The sequence below is a fragment of the Pteropus medius genome, unplaced genomic scaffold, assembly GCF_902729225.1.
Source record: "Pteropus medius unplaced genomic scaffold, Ma_sr-lr_union100, whole genome shotgun sequence".
Taxonomy (NCBI): Eukaryota; Metazoa; Chordata; class Mammalia; order Chiroptera; family Pteropodidae; genus Pteropus; species Pteropus medius.
The window spans coordinates 37,980-53,306 of NW_024353905.1; the positions used below are offsets into that span (position 1 = coordinate 37,980).

Genomic DNA, 15,327 nt, shown 5'->3' on the forward strand with positions numbered 1-15,327 from the left:
GCAGGGCCTGACACCAGCCTGGGAGCAAGTGAGGGGGGCCACATAGACACACTAACACTACCCTTTCTGTTTCTTCTTCACCTTTCCATCTCTTTCTCACTCTTTTTCTTCTCTCTCTCTCTTTCTCTCTCCCCTTCCCATCCCTCCTACCTCCTCTCCCTCTCCCTGTCCATCTCCTTCTCTGTCTCTCTCTCCTTCTTTCCCCTTTTCCTTGTCTCTTCAGTTCTCTCTCTTTATCACTTTTTACTCTTTCTCATACCCTCCATTTCCATCTGAATTTCTATCCATTTATATCTTTGTCACCATTTTCTGTGTCTTTGTTCTATCCTTTCACACTCTGTCTCTGTGCCTCTGTGTTTTTTCTCTCTATCTCTCTCCTGCCCTCATCTATGTGTCTCTCTGTGTCTGTGTCTCCCCCATTACCCCCATTTGCAGGTGCAGCCCAGCAGGACCACTGATGGAGCCCCACAGGGCCCATGGAGTACCCGACTGGCTGAATCCATAGGGTTGGGAGCAGCCCCTGCCCCTCATTATGGCCAACACCACTGGAGAGCCCGAGGAGGTGAGCGGCACACTGTCCCCGCCATCAGCATCAGCTTATGTGAAGTTGGTGCTGTTGGGACTGATCATGTGTGTGAGCCTGGCAGGCAATGCCATTTTGTCCCTGCTGGTGCTCAAGGAGCGTGCCCTGCACAAAGCTCCTTATTACTTTCTGCTGGACCTGTGCCTGGCTGACGGCATCCGCTCTGCCGTCTGCTTCCCCTTTGTGCTGGCTTCTGTGCGCCACGGCTCCTCATGGACCTTCAGTGCGCTCAGCTGCAAGATTGTGGCCTTTATGGCTGTGCTCTTTTGCTTCCATGCGGCCTTCATGCTGTTCTGCATCAGCGTCACCCGCTACATGGCCATCGCCCACCACCGCTTCTACGCCAAACGCATGACACTCTGGACATGCGCAGCCGTCATCTGCATGGCCTGGACCCTATCTGTGGCCATGGCCTTCCCACCCGTCTTTGACGTGGGCACCTACAAGTTTATCCGTGAGGAGGACCAGTGCATCTTTGAGCATCGCTACTTCAAGGCCAATGACACACTGGGCTTCATGCTTATGTTGGCTGTGCTCATGGCAGCCACACATGCTGTCTATGGCAAGCTGCTCCTCTTCGAGTATCGTCACCGAAAGATGAAGCCAGTGCAGATGGTGCCAGCCATCAGCCAGAACTGGACATTCCATGGCCCTGGGGCCACCGGCCAGGCTGCTGCCAACTGGATCGCTGGCTTTGGCCGTGGGCCCATGCCACCAACCCTACTGGGTATCCGGCAGAATGGGCATGCAGCCAGCCGGCGGCTGCTGGGCATGGACGAGGTCAAGGGTGAAAAGCAGCTGGGCCGCATGTTCTACGCTATCACACTGCTCTTCCTGCTCCTCTGGTCACCTTACATTGTGGCCTGCTACTGGCGAGTGTTTGTGAAAGCTTGTGCTGTGCCCCACCGTTACCTGGCCACCGCTGTTTGGATGAGCTTCGCCCAGGCTGCCGTCAACCCAATCGTCTGCTTCCTGCTCAACAAGGACCTCAAGAAGTGCCTGAGGACTCACGTCCCCTGCTGGGGCACAGGAGGTGCTCCGGCTCCCAGAGAACCCTACTGTGTCATGTGAAGCAGGCTGGTAGGCAGACAGGCAGGGAGAAGGTCAAGGCCACCATGATGGGGCCAACAGAAAGGAAGGGGTGAGGCCCCCGTACAGGAGCCTTTCTTTCCGAGTTCCAGCCCAGCTCTTCAAACCACCCAGAATCTAGTCACCTTCGCCAACACCTCCCCAGGGTTGGGGACTGGGTGCGGGATTGGGAAAGAGGTGTTTCTAGTTCTAGGGCCTGTCTCCACTGCTTCCTTTTCCATTTCTACAGTCTCTCTCTCTCTCTCTCAATCTCTCTCTCTCTCTGTCTCTTTGTCTTCTCTGTCTCTCTGTCTCTCTCTGGGTATCTCTCTGTCTGTCTGTCTCTCTCTCTGTCTCTGTATCTCTCTCTCTCTCCCCCTCTCCAATTGAGAAAAAGAAAACAAAGCTAAAAATGCAGGTTTTTCTACTAACAGCTGAGGAGACAGGCTTTCTTGCTTTAATGTCTCTCCTTCTGACATCGTCCAGAAGGGGGAAATTTTTCCTGTAAAATAGACTTTCCAGAGCTCTTCTGGTCCCCTCTGCTCCCATGCACCCTCCCCTTCCAAGTCCTTTAGCAAGGCCTGGGTGTTTAGGGAGAAATTGATCTGCTGACAGAGGGACTAAAGGGGGTGCAGGGTCCTCAGGAAGTAGGGATGTTTAATTGCTGTGTTGTGTGCAGTGATGTTTTAGGCTAACCCTGGTCCCAATCCTGGTCTCCTCTCACTTCCTATCATGTCCAAACATCCCAAGTGTTTCTTGAGCATCTCTTTGAGAAGCCAGGAGGGGAGGGAGACGGGCCCCCAGGATGGTCCGAGGCTAGGTGAAGCGCAGGATGTGAGCTGCACAAAGAGCTGGAGAGACCAGAGATTGGCTGCATTCTTTCAAGCTGCCTCTTGGATCCCTGGCCCCCAATTCTTCTTCCCGATGATGGAAAGCCACTCCAGCCCCATTAGGGCTGATGTGGGTGCCATTCTAGCAGGAACAGCCCCCAAGGAAGTCTAGGGAGAGAACTGAACTCCCCAGAGTAGCTGGATTCCAGAGCCTGGCATCAGAGAGGAATTCAGCCCCAGAATTGTCTCCTGGGTTCACGCTACTCTCCTGAAGATGAAAATTCCTTTGGGGCCTTGGTATCTCATAGTGGTATAAGCTCCAAGGCACTGTGGACTTGAGTCCATTCTTATCTGACCTCTTTTTGTCCTCCTCAAGCCTCGGGTCTCAAGCCCCTCACTAGTAGCCCTTGGCCTCTGGGCCCTCAGTCCCCTGACTTCCTTCCCCTGAACAACCCTTCTCCCCTTTCCTCCCTTCACCCTTACTTCCCCACAAAATGGAGCAGACTGCAGCCAAATTCCCCAAGTGGGGGATCTCTAGCCCCTCTCCCAGGGCAGAGTCCTCTCTAAGATCAGGTCAAAACCAATTCTTGTAGACTGAGGAGCCAAGCTGGCACTATTTTGCCTGGTCTTGCCCAGGTTCTCTGTCTCCTTCTCATTTCTTGGGGGAGGGAGAGATCTGTATTTACCTACCTTCCCTTTCCCTTCCCTATTGAAGCCCTTGTCCTAAGCTCCCGCCCTACTCCAACACAGCCCCAGAACTGGGGAAGCCTTGACCCCAGAAGAATGGGGAGGGCACTCTAGGCAGGAGAGACATTAATTAGCCTGGCTGTGTAGTGGCCCTGGAAAGGCAGGCCAGCGTGGCTGAGAGACTGGGGGTAGGGGGGGAACTTGTTCTCTCAGTGATAGTGATGGGGGTGCCTTTTCCAAGGGATGGGTTGGGAGGACCACAGGGGTAGATAGGGTACATTTAGGAGGGTTTTCCTCCATTTCTTTTTTCTAACTGCCTGGATTCACCATTGGATTTTGTAAATGGAAAACTGAAATGAACAATGCTATATTGGATGTTTTCTCTTTCTGACTGTGTGTGCGTGTGTCTCTGTGTCCTGTCTGCTTGACCACATGTGGGGAGGTATGATCGAGTGAGACTGATGTGTGTCTGTGTGACTTTGTGTGGGTAGGCACCCCTGCCTGGTACACACATATGAGCAAATGCCTGTATATGGAGACATATATGGCATACACACACACACACACACACACACACACACACACACACACACACACGTGAGTGCATCTAATCGAGAGGAGACAAACTAGAGTATGTGCCTGCAACAGGAATTAGAGTGGTCGGAGAGATGGAACTTGAAAACCGTATGTATGTATGTAATAAGATGGTAGACTCCCATCTCATGAGATCTTCCTCCCTTGGCCCAGGCTCCCAACATGGTGGACAGGATACTTGAGAACCCCATCTCTTCCCAAAGCCCGAAGCCCCCAGGTACCACTCCCAACTCCTTTATCAGTCTCCTCTCCCAAATCCAAACAAAGTGTTCCTAAAACTGGACCACTCTGGAGAGTGGGGACTGGGAATTAGGGATCCAATTTGGAGGGAACTGATGGGGTTAAGAAATGCCCCCCATAAAGTAATGGCTTCTGGGAGGACTGCTCAGTCTGGGATAGGAGCCTTCTGAAGGGTTCGCTGTATACAGCTGAAACTTTGGTAAGCTTTGACTAAATTCAGAGAGAAGGCTGTCACAGTGGGGTGGGGGGTGGTACACAAGCCTGGGAATCTACCCAGCCAGAGTGCTCCCTGAGCACTCAGTTACTTTACTATTTATTTACTTATTCTCTCAGGTGCACAGAATTGAGTTGACCATACTCCTCAGTTCTTGGCACGCTATGTCATCATTGATCCATGCAAAGTCCTTTTCTTTTATTTTGTTTTGTCCCCTTCATCAGCCATTCCAGATCCCATCCCCCCTCCCACATAGGCACCCACTCTCGTGTATTTAACATTTGTCATTCCAATCCACCGTTTATGTGTTTATTTACATATATGTGTATCTGTGAAAAATATATGGTGTTATTATGTTTTAATTTACATAAACAGTATTGTACTATAAATCTTGTTATGTTTCTTTTTTCACTCAACATTCTGTTTTTGAGAGATCCAGCCATGTTGCCGTATGTGGATCTAATCCAGCCATGTTGCCGTATGTGGATCTAATTCATTCTAGTGGTCCATCTTATACACATATATCACATTTTTCTTATCCATTCCTCTGCTGATGGGTTTCTAGGTTGCCTCCAGTTCACTGCTACCACAAGGCTGCAATGGGCAGTTTCTTACAACTTCTTTTTAGGGATGCTTCATTTAGAAGAGAGGAATCTTGGAGTTCAGAGAGAGGGCATGACTTGGTGAGGGTTACAAACTGAAGAATAGACTCGGACCAAAGCCAAAACTCCACCACCATGTCTCACCGGAGACCGTCTATCTGGCCAAAAATAATCCCAAATACAATTAAAAACAGCATACACTGGGAAAAGGGAGCAGAAAGAAGGGGAAGAAGAAGTAGATGAAGAGAAAGCCCTAGAAAAGTCTAGCAGATGAACTGAATCACATCATTTTAATGACGTATAGGAAGTGTTTTTCTTTTTCTTCTTTTTTTTTTTTTGCGTGATTATTTCTAGAGCCATTTTGCAGAGATAGAAAATGCCACGTCAAAACCTGGCCCCAAACCAAAGGCTCTAGGTTTCTAAATTCCAGGCTTGTTTGGGGGCAACCCGAGCCCCGAGGGGCCACAAGAGTTTGCTGCAAGGCAAAAGCCGGGGACTGGGACAGGGACAGAGGCAGAGGCAGGTGCAGGGGCAGGGTTAGGGGCAGGGGCAGATTTAAGAAGTGCGTAGTTGCCGAAGGGAGGGAAGGGGAGAAGTGGGGGAGAACAACAGCCAGGCTTTCCGATTTAATTTGAGTACGTCATGCTCAGCGCCTGCGTTTGTTTTTTTGTTTTGTTTTGTTTGGTCTTCAGAACCACTGGTACTTTTCCCATTGGATAAAACGTTGAAAGGGTGAGGGAAAGGGGCTTCTTCCCCATAGCTTTCCTCACAGCCAATTGCCCCGCAGTTTCCCTCTGGTCGTGGTGGCGGGGGGCGGGGGACAGTGGGGAGTCAGCCGATGATTGGCGGGCCAGAGGGGAGCCAATGGGAAAATGATGAGGTGGGGTGTTGGCAAGCCGATTGCGTGAGAGCGGGCAGAGGTCGAGGGAGAGTGAGCGCCGCCGCGGCGGCCGGCAGCCAATGGCAAGGCAGAATGCGCCTCTGACGTCAGGGAAGGGACGGGACCTGGGCTCGGCGCGGGGAGTAGAGCAGTCGCTGTGGGAGGGAACGCCAGAGCGAGGCTGTGAGCGGAGCAGGTCGTGTTCGGCTCCGCGGCTCCGCTTCAGGTGTGACAGGCAGCGGCCACCCGGCTGAGAACGATAGGACGAGCGCGGTTCCCTGAACCGGTGTGAGCGCGGTCACCATGGACCGCCCGGATGAGGGGCCTCCGGCCAAGGCCCGCCGCTTGAGCAGCTCGGAACCTCCTCGGGACGACCTGCCGCCGCCTCCGCCGCCGCCGCCTCCGCCGCCGCTAATGCGACTGCCCCTGCCTCCACCAGAGCAGCGCCCGAGGCTCCGGGAGGAAACCGAGGCGGCACAGGTGCTGGCTGACATGAGGGGGGTGGGACTGGGCCCCAGTCTGCCCCCCCCGCCGCCCTATGTCATTCTGGAGGAGGGGGGAGTCCGCGCGTACTTCACCCTGGGTTCTGGGGGTCCCGGCTGGGATCCTGCGATCGAGTCCGGGTACGGGGAGGCGCCCCCTCCCACGGAGAGCCTGGAAACATTCTCTCCTTCGGAGGCTTCTGGGGGAAGCCTGGAAATCGACATTCAGGTTACGGAGCCCAGCAGCTTTGCTGAAGGGAAGGCCCTAGAAACCTGTAGCTCAGGGGGGCGGGGGTACCAGATGTTAGCCGGTCCACAGGGGAAGGAAGAGGCCATCATCATTGTGGAAGACGACGAAGAGTATGAAAAGGAAAGTGTGAGAAAGAAGAGAAGAAGGAGGAGGAGGCGGAGGAGGAGGAAGAAGCAGAGGAATGTGAAAAAGGAAAGCAAAGAGATGAGTGCGGAGAAGATAGAGTGCATCCTGCAGGCACTGGAAAACATTCAGTTGGACCTGGAGGCGGTGAACATCAAGGCAGGCAAGGCCTTTCTCCGTCTCAAGCGCAAGTTCATCCAGATGCGAAGACCATTCCTGGAGCACAGAGACCTCATCATCCAGCATATCCCAGGCTTCTGGGTCAAAGCAGTATCCTTGTCATCTATACTCATGGGCCAGGAGCCCATGACAGGGGGGAGGTGAAGGCGGTGAGAGACAGGGTGAAAGGGTGTGGGGATGGGCCTCTATTCAAAGAACAACTAGGTTTGGTGGAGGAGGAATGGAAGGAGGGGGGCAGAACATCAGAGAAGCTGGACTAGAGATGATGAAGAGGAGGGGCTACATAAAAAACTGGACCACAGATGGGAAAGGGGAAGAGGAAGAGCATAACAAAAAAAAAATTAATCACAGTTGGTAAAAGAGGGAGGGTAATAGAGGGTGCACAGCAGAAAAATTGGACCAAAGATGGTAAAAGGAGGAGGGGAGGGGCACACAAAGAAAAACCGACTCAGAGACAGTGAAGGAGGAGGAAAAGGGCACATGGCAGAGAAATAGCCCAGAAAGGGTGCCTAACTCATACATGGCTCTTCAAGCCTAGGCCTTGAGACTAGGGAGACCTTAATCTTGGCTGGAGAGAAGTGGGCTAGGAAGGGGCCGGAGCCCCTGAAGGGTCAGGAGGAATATCTGGGAATGGAGATCAAGGAGTTAAATGAAGGAAAGAGGAGTAAGAAAATCCCATTCACTGCTAGTGATAAGTTCATCTCTGGGGGACACATTACAGACATGCAACATGTTACGAACACATGGGTTTAACATCCCAACAGAATTACAGGGATACAAACACTTGGCACTCTCATACAGAGTATCCATGATCACAGGCCCTCAGCACCAAGGCACACAGTAGCATTTGGACACAAACTCTCAGACGTAGACATACAACATCATGTGGACACAGGCCCACAATACCCAAATATACATCATGTGACTATAGGCCCTCAGCAACCAGATACAGTATCACTTGAACATGGGCCTTCAGCCCCCAGATACAATGTCTTGTGAACACAAGCCCTCAGCACCCAGAGACACATCACATGAACATAGACCCTCAGCACCCAGACACACAGCAAATACAAACAATGGCAAGGCCACCTAATACAGAAGTTTGGTGTAGCATAAACATAGGCTCTCACTACATAGTATCACGGAAATAAAAGTATAGGTTATGTCCCATTGACCCGCTTGCTTTACACACATTACATGAACACAGAAGGAATTTTCCTGCTCCAGCCTCTCTTTTGCTCTGCCCTGCCCAGCCTGGCCTGCCTGGCCTGGCCTGGCCTGTCTGGCCTTCCCTCCCTCCTCTCAATGAACAGTCACTCCTTGACCTAAACTGCTCCCTCCATCAGTTCTTCAACCACCCCAAAATTTCAATCTTGATCAACCAACGTGATGAAGACATTTTTCGCTATTTGACCAATCTGCAGGTCAGGCCAAAGAAACTTTACTGGGACTGGGCAAGGAATCTGGTCCTTGGATGGAGGGGGTTAAGGGGAGGGGCTATGGTGTGGTGGGGATTCCATCATTACCCCCACCATGAGCAGGTACAGGATCTCAGACATATCTCCATGGGCTACAAAATGAAGCTGTACTTCCAGACAAACCCCTACTTTACAAACATGGTGATTGTCAAGGAGTTCCAGTGCAACCGCTCAGGTAAGAGGCAGTCCCAGGACAAATGCATGGGAACCCCCACACACACTTACCCTTGTCCAGTGCCCTCTCCATAGCCTCCTTTTCCCCTAGGCCGGCTGGTGTCTCACTCCACCCCAATCCGCTGGCATCGGGGCCAGGAACCCCAGGCCGACCAGCACAGGAACCAGGACACCAACCACAGCTTCTTCAGCTGGTTCTCAAACCACAGCCTCCCAGAGGCCAACAGGATTGCTGAGGTGGAGCCCCCCCACCGCCCCCCAGCATTACCAGAGAAAGCCTTACTAGGCTTGCCTCTGGGTACCTGGGGAATTGGGAGTGTGCCCTGGGGCTCGTACTAATAGCTCTGTTCTTTATTCTCCTCTCTCTTTCAACAGATTATCAAGAATGACCTGTGGGTTAATCCTCTGCGCTACTACATGATGGGAGAAGGGGGCTACAGGGCAAACAGAAAGAAGCAAGAAAAGGAAGAAAGGTAATGGGGGTTGGAGGCTGAGTGGTGGTTTGTTAGTGTCACACCAGATTTATAGAGCCAAAAGAGACCTTTGAGATAATTTAGTCCAATATGTTTTACAACTGGGGAACGATGCCCATAAATGGGATGTGATTGGCTTGAGGTCACACAGTCAGGGGCAGAAATGGGACTCTCCCCACCCTAGCTTCATCTTTAGGAGCTGTTACAGCTTACTGCCTCCCCAGTTACTTACCACCTTTCAGTGTCTGTCTTGGGTACACCACCTCCCACCAACCCTATATTCAACTCCAGACTTTCCTACAGTAAAAACAGAGATGAATGTGAGGTGGTGATCGTGGAAGACTCTGATGACTATCATTTAATGGAAGACATTATTGGCGAGACCTCAGACAGTGATGTTATCACCGACAATGAGACCATTCATGACATCAAGATCTCTGACTTCATGGAGACCACCGACTGCTTTGAGACCACTGACAATGAGATAACTGATATCAGCGAGAGCCTCTGTGACAGTGAGAGCCCAGACCACAATGAGACCACCGATGAGAGCCCTGATGACAACGAAACCACTGATAGCAATGAGAGCGATGATGACAACAATGAGAATCCTGATGACAACAATGAGAACCCCAATTACAACAGTGAGAACCCTGAGGACAACACTGATGACAATGAAGAGAACAGTGATGACAACGATGAAAACACTGATGGTGACAACAAGGACCCCAGTGTTGATGATGAGAATCCCAAAGATAGCAGCCACTGCAACAACCAAGACAGCAGTGACAGTGACAACGAAGGAGACGAGGCCAGTGATGATGAAGATAACGATGGTAATGAAGGTGACAGTGAAGGCAGTGATGATGACGGCAATGAAGGTGACAATGAAGGTAGCGATGATGATGACAGAGACATTGATGACTATGAGAATGACTTTGAAGACCCTGACAAGGATCAGGATAACAGCAACAACGTGGATGACTATGAAGATGAGGTAGAGAACATCTTTGAAGAAGAATCATCAGTGGAGGAAGAGGAGGGCAGTGAGGAAGGTGAGCTAGACCCCCTCTTGACTTCTCTCCTTTCTCTTCTTTTAGAGAAAGGTGGCAAACATCAGAGTATCAAGGCATGAGCACAATCTGCTCTTGTGGAGAAAAGAGAAAAAGCATTCCTTGCAACTTTTAAAACAAAACAAAGCCAGGGAACATTTACAAATGTAACAAAACCAAAGAAACATTTCAGTTCTAGGAAGTGTTGGAGACAGATAGGATGTAACAGAGCAAAAGACAAGGAAGAGATAGGAGACAGTGGGTGGAAAACTAAGGACTGGTTCACACAGAGAGGGGGAAAAGTAGCAGATACATTGTAATTCAGCTTACTCTGTATCCAGCCCTAGACTTCGGGTCGCTCCCAGGCCCGTTTTGGGAGCTGGGGGTGAAGTGAACATTGTGCTCTGTGAGCCCAGAGTAGGAAGCAGTTAATTCTACCTCAAGAGTGGGGGAAGGGGAGGACTAGAGAAAGGAAGTGACATTTGAATTGGAAGCGGCATTCGTCTTTATTATGGAACATTCTCAGTGGAAGGGATCACATGAACAAGGACCTGGAAGGGTGAAAATGCATGGTATGTTGCACAGTTTCCCAAATTGTCTTCTGAGGACCCTTCACCAGTTCTGAAAGCTGCTTCTCATGAAAAGGTTCAGTGGTTAAATATGTTAGGGAAATACTGCGTACAGTTATAGCTTCATGTATAGTCACAAGTACATTAGCACCTTAAGAAACCTACTTAAACTTTGTGGAACCCAGCATTTCCCAAACTTCTTAACCACAGAAGCCATTGTTCACTGTTCACCAAAGAATGCATTTTGGGGAGTGCATGTGGGGTTTGAGGGAAGAGGCAGTATTAAGGTTTTGTTCTGGCCTAGATGACTGGCTAAAGAAGATGCAATTTCCTAGGATGGAGAACTGCATGGTGGTGAGATTGGTGGGATGCAGGGAGAAACAGTTTGAAGGGCTTGTTAAACATAAGGCAGGCCTCTGGGGGAGGTGGAAGGAGCAGTAGGACCAACCACTCCTGGGGGTTTTGGCCATGGGGGTCCCTGGAAAACTTCCATTGAGGGCAGGAGAACAAGGAAGGAGGCATTGAATGAGTAGACTCAGTCTAGACATTTTCAGGTAGAGTAGGGAAACTGAGGGAGTTCCTGGCCCCATAGACACCCACTGGATGGCTTCTCTTTCAGAAGAGAGGCAGAGCCATCTGCCGGCCATAGGGTGAGAGTGGGACCGGGGAATTGGGCTCAAGAAAAACAGGCCTGTTTGGGGAGAAAGAGGGAGGGAGCTGCCTCAGAATGAATACCTTTATTCAGCCGATGTCAGAGCTCGGGAAGAGACACACTGATGTATACAGGGGGAGAAAAAGCTACTTTCAGAGATGTATCAGTTTTGATGGTATAGAATCAGGGAGCCCACCCTACCTTTCAGTGCTTCCCTCCCACTCCTCTTCTGTTGCGGCAGGCAGCAAAAGCATAGCACAGGCTGCTGCCACAGACACACACACACACACACACACACACACACACACACACGATGCTGCTTGTTGCAAGCAGAGGTACATAGCCAGTGGTCCCAGGCCCCCAATAGCCCTGGTTATGGACTCTGTACCTATCTAACCACCACCCTCCATTTTCTGGTCCTTGCCTCTCACCTCTGTGCAGGCAGCGAGCAAGGAGGTGAGGACGGTGATGATGAGGAAGGAAGCGAGGAGGAGGAAGGAATCGAAGACTCTGAAGACACCGACATGGAGGTGCTTCAGGTCCAAAATGCTTGGACCAACCCGGGGAAGAGAGGCAACACTGGATAAACAAATGGTCTCACCCTTGCCCTTGTCGGGGCTGCCTCTCTGTATTCTCCCTCTGCCCCTTTTGCCCTCCCCCACAGCTAGGGCCTTGAAGCCCCATATTGCACTTCTGGGGGGTGACCAACTTCGTACACGGGTTTAAAGTTTATTTTTATGGTTTAGTAATTGCAGAGTTCTTATTTTGCGGGGAGGGAAAGGGGGATTCCCCCTTCCTTTTGGCCCTCCTCCCCCGCAGGCTTCTGTGTGCTGCTATGTATTTATTGTGATGCCTTGATCAGGGCCCCTCTATCCTCCTCCTCGTGCTGTATGGAGTGGACACCCTTGATCCCGAAGCGGGGAGGGCCGCTGTGGCCTTGGGGGGCTCTGCTGCCACCCCATTCTCCCAAGTCTCTTTCCCTCACCTCTCCTCGCTGTGCCCGCTAGCCCGCCTCGGTGTCTATGCAAGGCCGCTTCGCCATTGCGGTATTACTGTCCCCCTCCCCCAGAAGCCCCCGCCTCGTTCCCTGTGAACCCTGGTAATCCTAATAAAATTCTGAGCAAATTCAAAGTGCTGCTTCGAGTCTTTTGTTCGCCCGGTGTGCCGTCCCCAGCAGCCAGTGTTCCTTGCTGCAGATCCGCAGGTAGCCGCCTTGTCTACGCACTGGCCTCCAAAATGCTAGCTGTGGGGAGTTGGGGTTGGCTGGCTGGGGCTGGGCCGCAGAGGTGTGGCGTCAGGCCAATGCGGACCATCCTGGCCAATGGCAGGGCGAGGCTGAAAGCCCCTCCCTCTCCCCGCGGCTGCAGTAGACTCTGCCAGGTAGCAAACAGCTTCCAACGCCTTCCCTTCTTGCGCTCGCTCGGGCACGCGCAAAGAAGCGCCCTAGGACATTCATTTATTGTGATTCATCTTTTTATTCATCGTGCGGCAAACCTTTTTTTGGGCCCAGTGTGAGCTGGGTGTGGGGGGAGCCAGAGGGATCCATTTTTTTCATTCACATGTAGTAGGAAAAAAAAAAACGATATCGGTTTGGAGAGCTCTCTCGTCTTAGGGAGGGGGCGCAGGGTCCCTGGAGCTGGGCTTGGGAGAAAAGGCAAGAAAGGATGGCTCAGGCGGAGGAGTTTGCACAGAGATAAGGAAAAGGAAAAGGGAAATTACTGTGTAGCTGTAAGATGGGAGAGGTCAGGAGTTGGGAGTCTGAAAATAGGTTTTATCTGGGAGACCTTGGAAAGGCCGAGTTGTTTTAAATTTTGGATACAGTAACTTTATAATCAATGGACACCAGAAATACCTCCCAGATTCTTTCCGGATCATAATGACAACTTATGTAGCCATCCGGGTCGGTCGTCTGCAATGTACCTCTCGAGGTTTCCATCCAACGCCCTTATTTTGCTGTAAGTATGCAGATCTGCGTTTTAGAGAATGCCCTCTGCTGGCTGCCAGGAGAATGGATTGGAGGGAGGGAGAGCACTGAGAAAGCGGAGAGGAAAGCTGTATCTCAGAGTGGCGTGATGGGGGTGGATATAGGAGGTTTCTTTATAATAAATTTTTTAAAGAAGTTCTAGACTTACAGAATTATTGCGAAGATAATACAGAGAGTTCCCATATACCCTACAGCCAGTTTCCCCTGGTGTTAGCATCTTTCATTAGTATGGTACACCTGTCACAATTAATACGTTATTGCGAACTAAAGTCCATACTTTATTCATATTATCTTAGTTTTTACCTAATGCCCTTTTCCAGGATACCCCATTACATTTAGTCATCACGTCTCCATAGGCTCCTCTTGACTGTGACAGTTTCTCAAACTTTCCTTGTTTTTGATGACATGGAATCATCAACATTTGAGGAGTAATGGTCAGATATTTTGTAGCACCCTGTCAAATTGGGATTTGTCTGATGTTTTTCTCATGATTAGACTGGGGTTATGGGTTTGAGGAAGGAAGACCACCGAAATAAAGTGCCATTCTCATCACATTATATCAAGGGGATATACTATCAATATGTTAACCTTGATCTCCTGTCTGAGGTAGTGTATGTCAGGTTTCTCCACTGTAAAATTACTCACCCCTCCCCTCCATACTATACTCTTTGGAAGGAGTAGCCCATGCTTAGGGAGTGGAGAGTTATGCTCCATCTCCTCAAGGGCAAAATATCTGCATAAATTAATGAGAATTCTCCCACACTAGAAATGTGTCTATTCTATGAGGACTTTTAAGATGCTGGAACTGACAGGCTTTAGATATGGGGAAAAGGATTGAGATAAGTCAGGGATGGCTGCCAGGTTGCTGTGGAACCTTTGGCAAGGACCCTTCCCTCTCTGGGACTCTTCTGTGAAATGATTGGAATACTAGATCTTAGACATACTCCATGATTCTCATAAATGTTTTGGGGAGAGCGTGGAGGCTTGGATGCCTCTGTTTCTGACCTGGGACTATACTGTCAGAAGTGGGTAGAGGAGACTGGCCCAGAATAGGAACATTCTCCCTCAGGGCCAAAGATGAAAGTGCAGGATCCTGAGTCAAGGCATCTTGTGCAGAAGGAAGAGACAACTACGTGCAGTATCTGGAGCCAGTCCCAGTGAGCAGGTGATGAAGTAGAGGGGAGTAGAAAGCAGCAGGGGTAAAGGGCTGAGAGTGGGCCAGAAAGAGGTCAGCCTGGCAAGAGGGTCCCAGCCAGTCTGAGAAACAGATGGCCTGGGTACCCTTGTCTCAATCTGCTCTTCCTTGCAACATGACTCCCTTGCCTTCTCTAGAGGGCCTCAGTTTTCCCATCTGCAAATGGCGGCTAATTGTGTTGGAAGATCAGCCCTGGAAAAGCAACCTGCCTAAGATCCCAAGATGGAGTCCAGCCTCGAAGTAGACCTCGGAAGCCTGGCCTTCATCATGCTCTTCCCTGATTCCTTTCTGTCTCCCTAATCAAATCCCCAGTCCCTCATCCTGGCACTTGAGGCTCCTCTTCACCCACCCTGTCAAAGAGGTCCTCTGGCTTCAGGGACACTGTTAGAAGCCAAGTATAGGATTCTAATATAGTTATCCAAGGTGCTCATGTCCTGGGCTAAGGCATGGGAGGAGAGAATGTTCTTTGCCTAGGGTGATATCTTGTTCCCTGTGCCCTCAATCCTCAGTGTATGGTCCTGCCCAGTCTGGGCCTCCCAAAGGAATGGGCTGTTCTAGGTCTTTAAAGTCACATCCAACTCCAAAATATAGTCTTTGCTGAAGACCAGAGAAGACGGCCCCATTTTCAGGGACCCTAAACAGAAACCAGGAAGAGGACCAGGAGGAGGAGGAGGAGGAGGAGAGAGAGGAGGAGGAGGTGAGGAGTCATGGACCCGATGTGGACCAGGGCCTGTTCCCATGCTGAAGCTAATTGTCTTTGTGTCCTTCACAGCTCACCCCACTCCTTTGCAGCAGAGGGCCTTGATCCTGGGGATGAGGTTCCCAGAATCTCCTGGAGCCAGACCTTTAAAATGCCACCCACTTCTATGACCCAAAGAAGATTGGCAGGGACAAAACTAGATTTAAGAATATCCCTCCTTCTTAGGTCACCAAAAAAGCTAGCACTACCTCCCTCAGTTGGGGGGTGCAGAGGATAAGTTAGGGAGGAATCCTATCACTCATTCAGTAAACTTATTG

General features: G+C 50.7%; 2 protein-coding genes across 8 annotated transcripts in view; both read left to right on the top strand.

Annotated features, from left to right (window-relative positions):
• Positions 1-1,936, top strand: part of GPR173 (G protein-coupled receptor 173) — an 18,786-nt gene extending 16,850 nt beyond the window's left edge. For 2 of the 3 annotated variants that reach the window (XM_039851418.1, XM_039851417.1), the window contains one exon: positions 436-1,936. In XM_039851418.1, the coding sequence (XP_039707352.1) occupies positions 533-1,654 (1,122 nt within the window). In that variant the 5' untranslated portion in view covers positions 436-532 and the 3' untranslated portion in view covers positions 1,655-1,936. Of the gene's footprint in view, positions 1-223 lie in introns of all 3 variants that reach the window. The other variant, XM_039851416.1, reaches the window with a different exon arrangement.
• A 3,899-nt stretch (positions 1,937-5,835) lies between these two features.
• Positions 5,836-12,263, top strand: TSPYL2 (TSPY like 2). 5 transcript variants are annotated; one of them, XM_039851389.1, is made up of 8 exons: positions 5,836-6,823; positions 8,080-8,157; positions 8,275-8,386; positions 8,477-8,622; positions 8,761-8,858; positions 9,150-9,913; positions 10,784-10,833; positions 11,573-12,263. In XM_039851389.1, the coding sequence occupies exons 1-8, from the start codon at positions 6,002-6,004 to the stop codon at positions 11,855-11,857; spliced, it is 2,355 nt and encodes a 784-aa protein (XP_039707323.1). In that variant the 5' UTR covers positions 5,836-6,001; the 3' UTR covers positions 11,858-12,263. The 5 variants fall into 5 exon arrangements, with proteins under 5 accessions (XP_039707323.1, XP_039707324.1, XP_039707327.1 ...); XM_039851390.1 differs by having other exon boundaries at positions 5,837-6,823; positions 9,162-9,913; XM_039851393.1 differs by lacking the exon at positions 10,784-10,833 and having other exon boundaries at positions 5,838-6,823.
• The last annotated feature ends 3,064 nt before the right edge of the window (positions 12,264-15,327 follow it).

What these genes read in the sequence shown, in the direction of transcription:
- TSPYL2 (XM_039851389.1), top strand. Translation starts at nt 6,002, where the DNA reads ATGGACCGCCCGGATGAGGGGCCTCCGGCCAAGGCCCGCCGCTTGAGC. An exon ending in GCTATTTGACCAATCTGCAG is followed by an intron (nt 8,158 to 8,274) that starts GTCAGGCCAAAG and finishes CACCATGAGCAG; the next exon opens with GTACAGGATCTCAGACATAT. An exon ending in AAGCAAGAAAAGGAAGAAAG is followed by an intron (nt 8,859 to 9,149) that starts GTAATGGGGGTT and finishes ATTCAACTCCAG; the next exon opens with ACTTTCCTACAGTAAAAACA.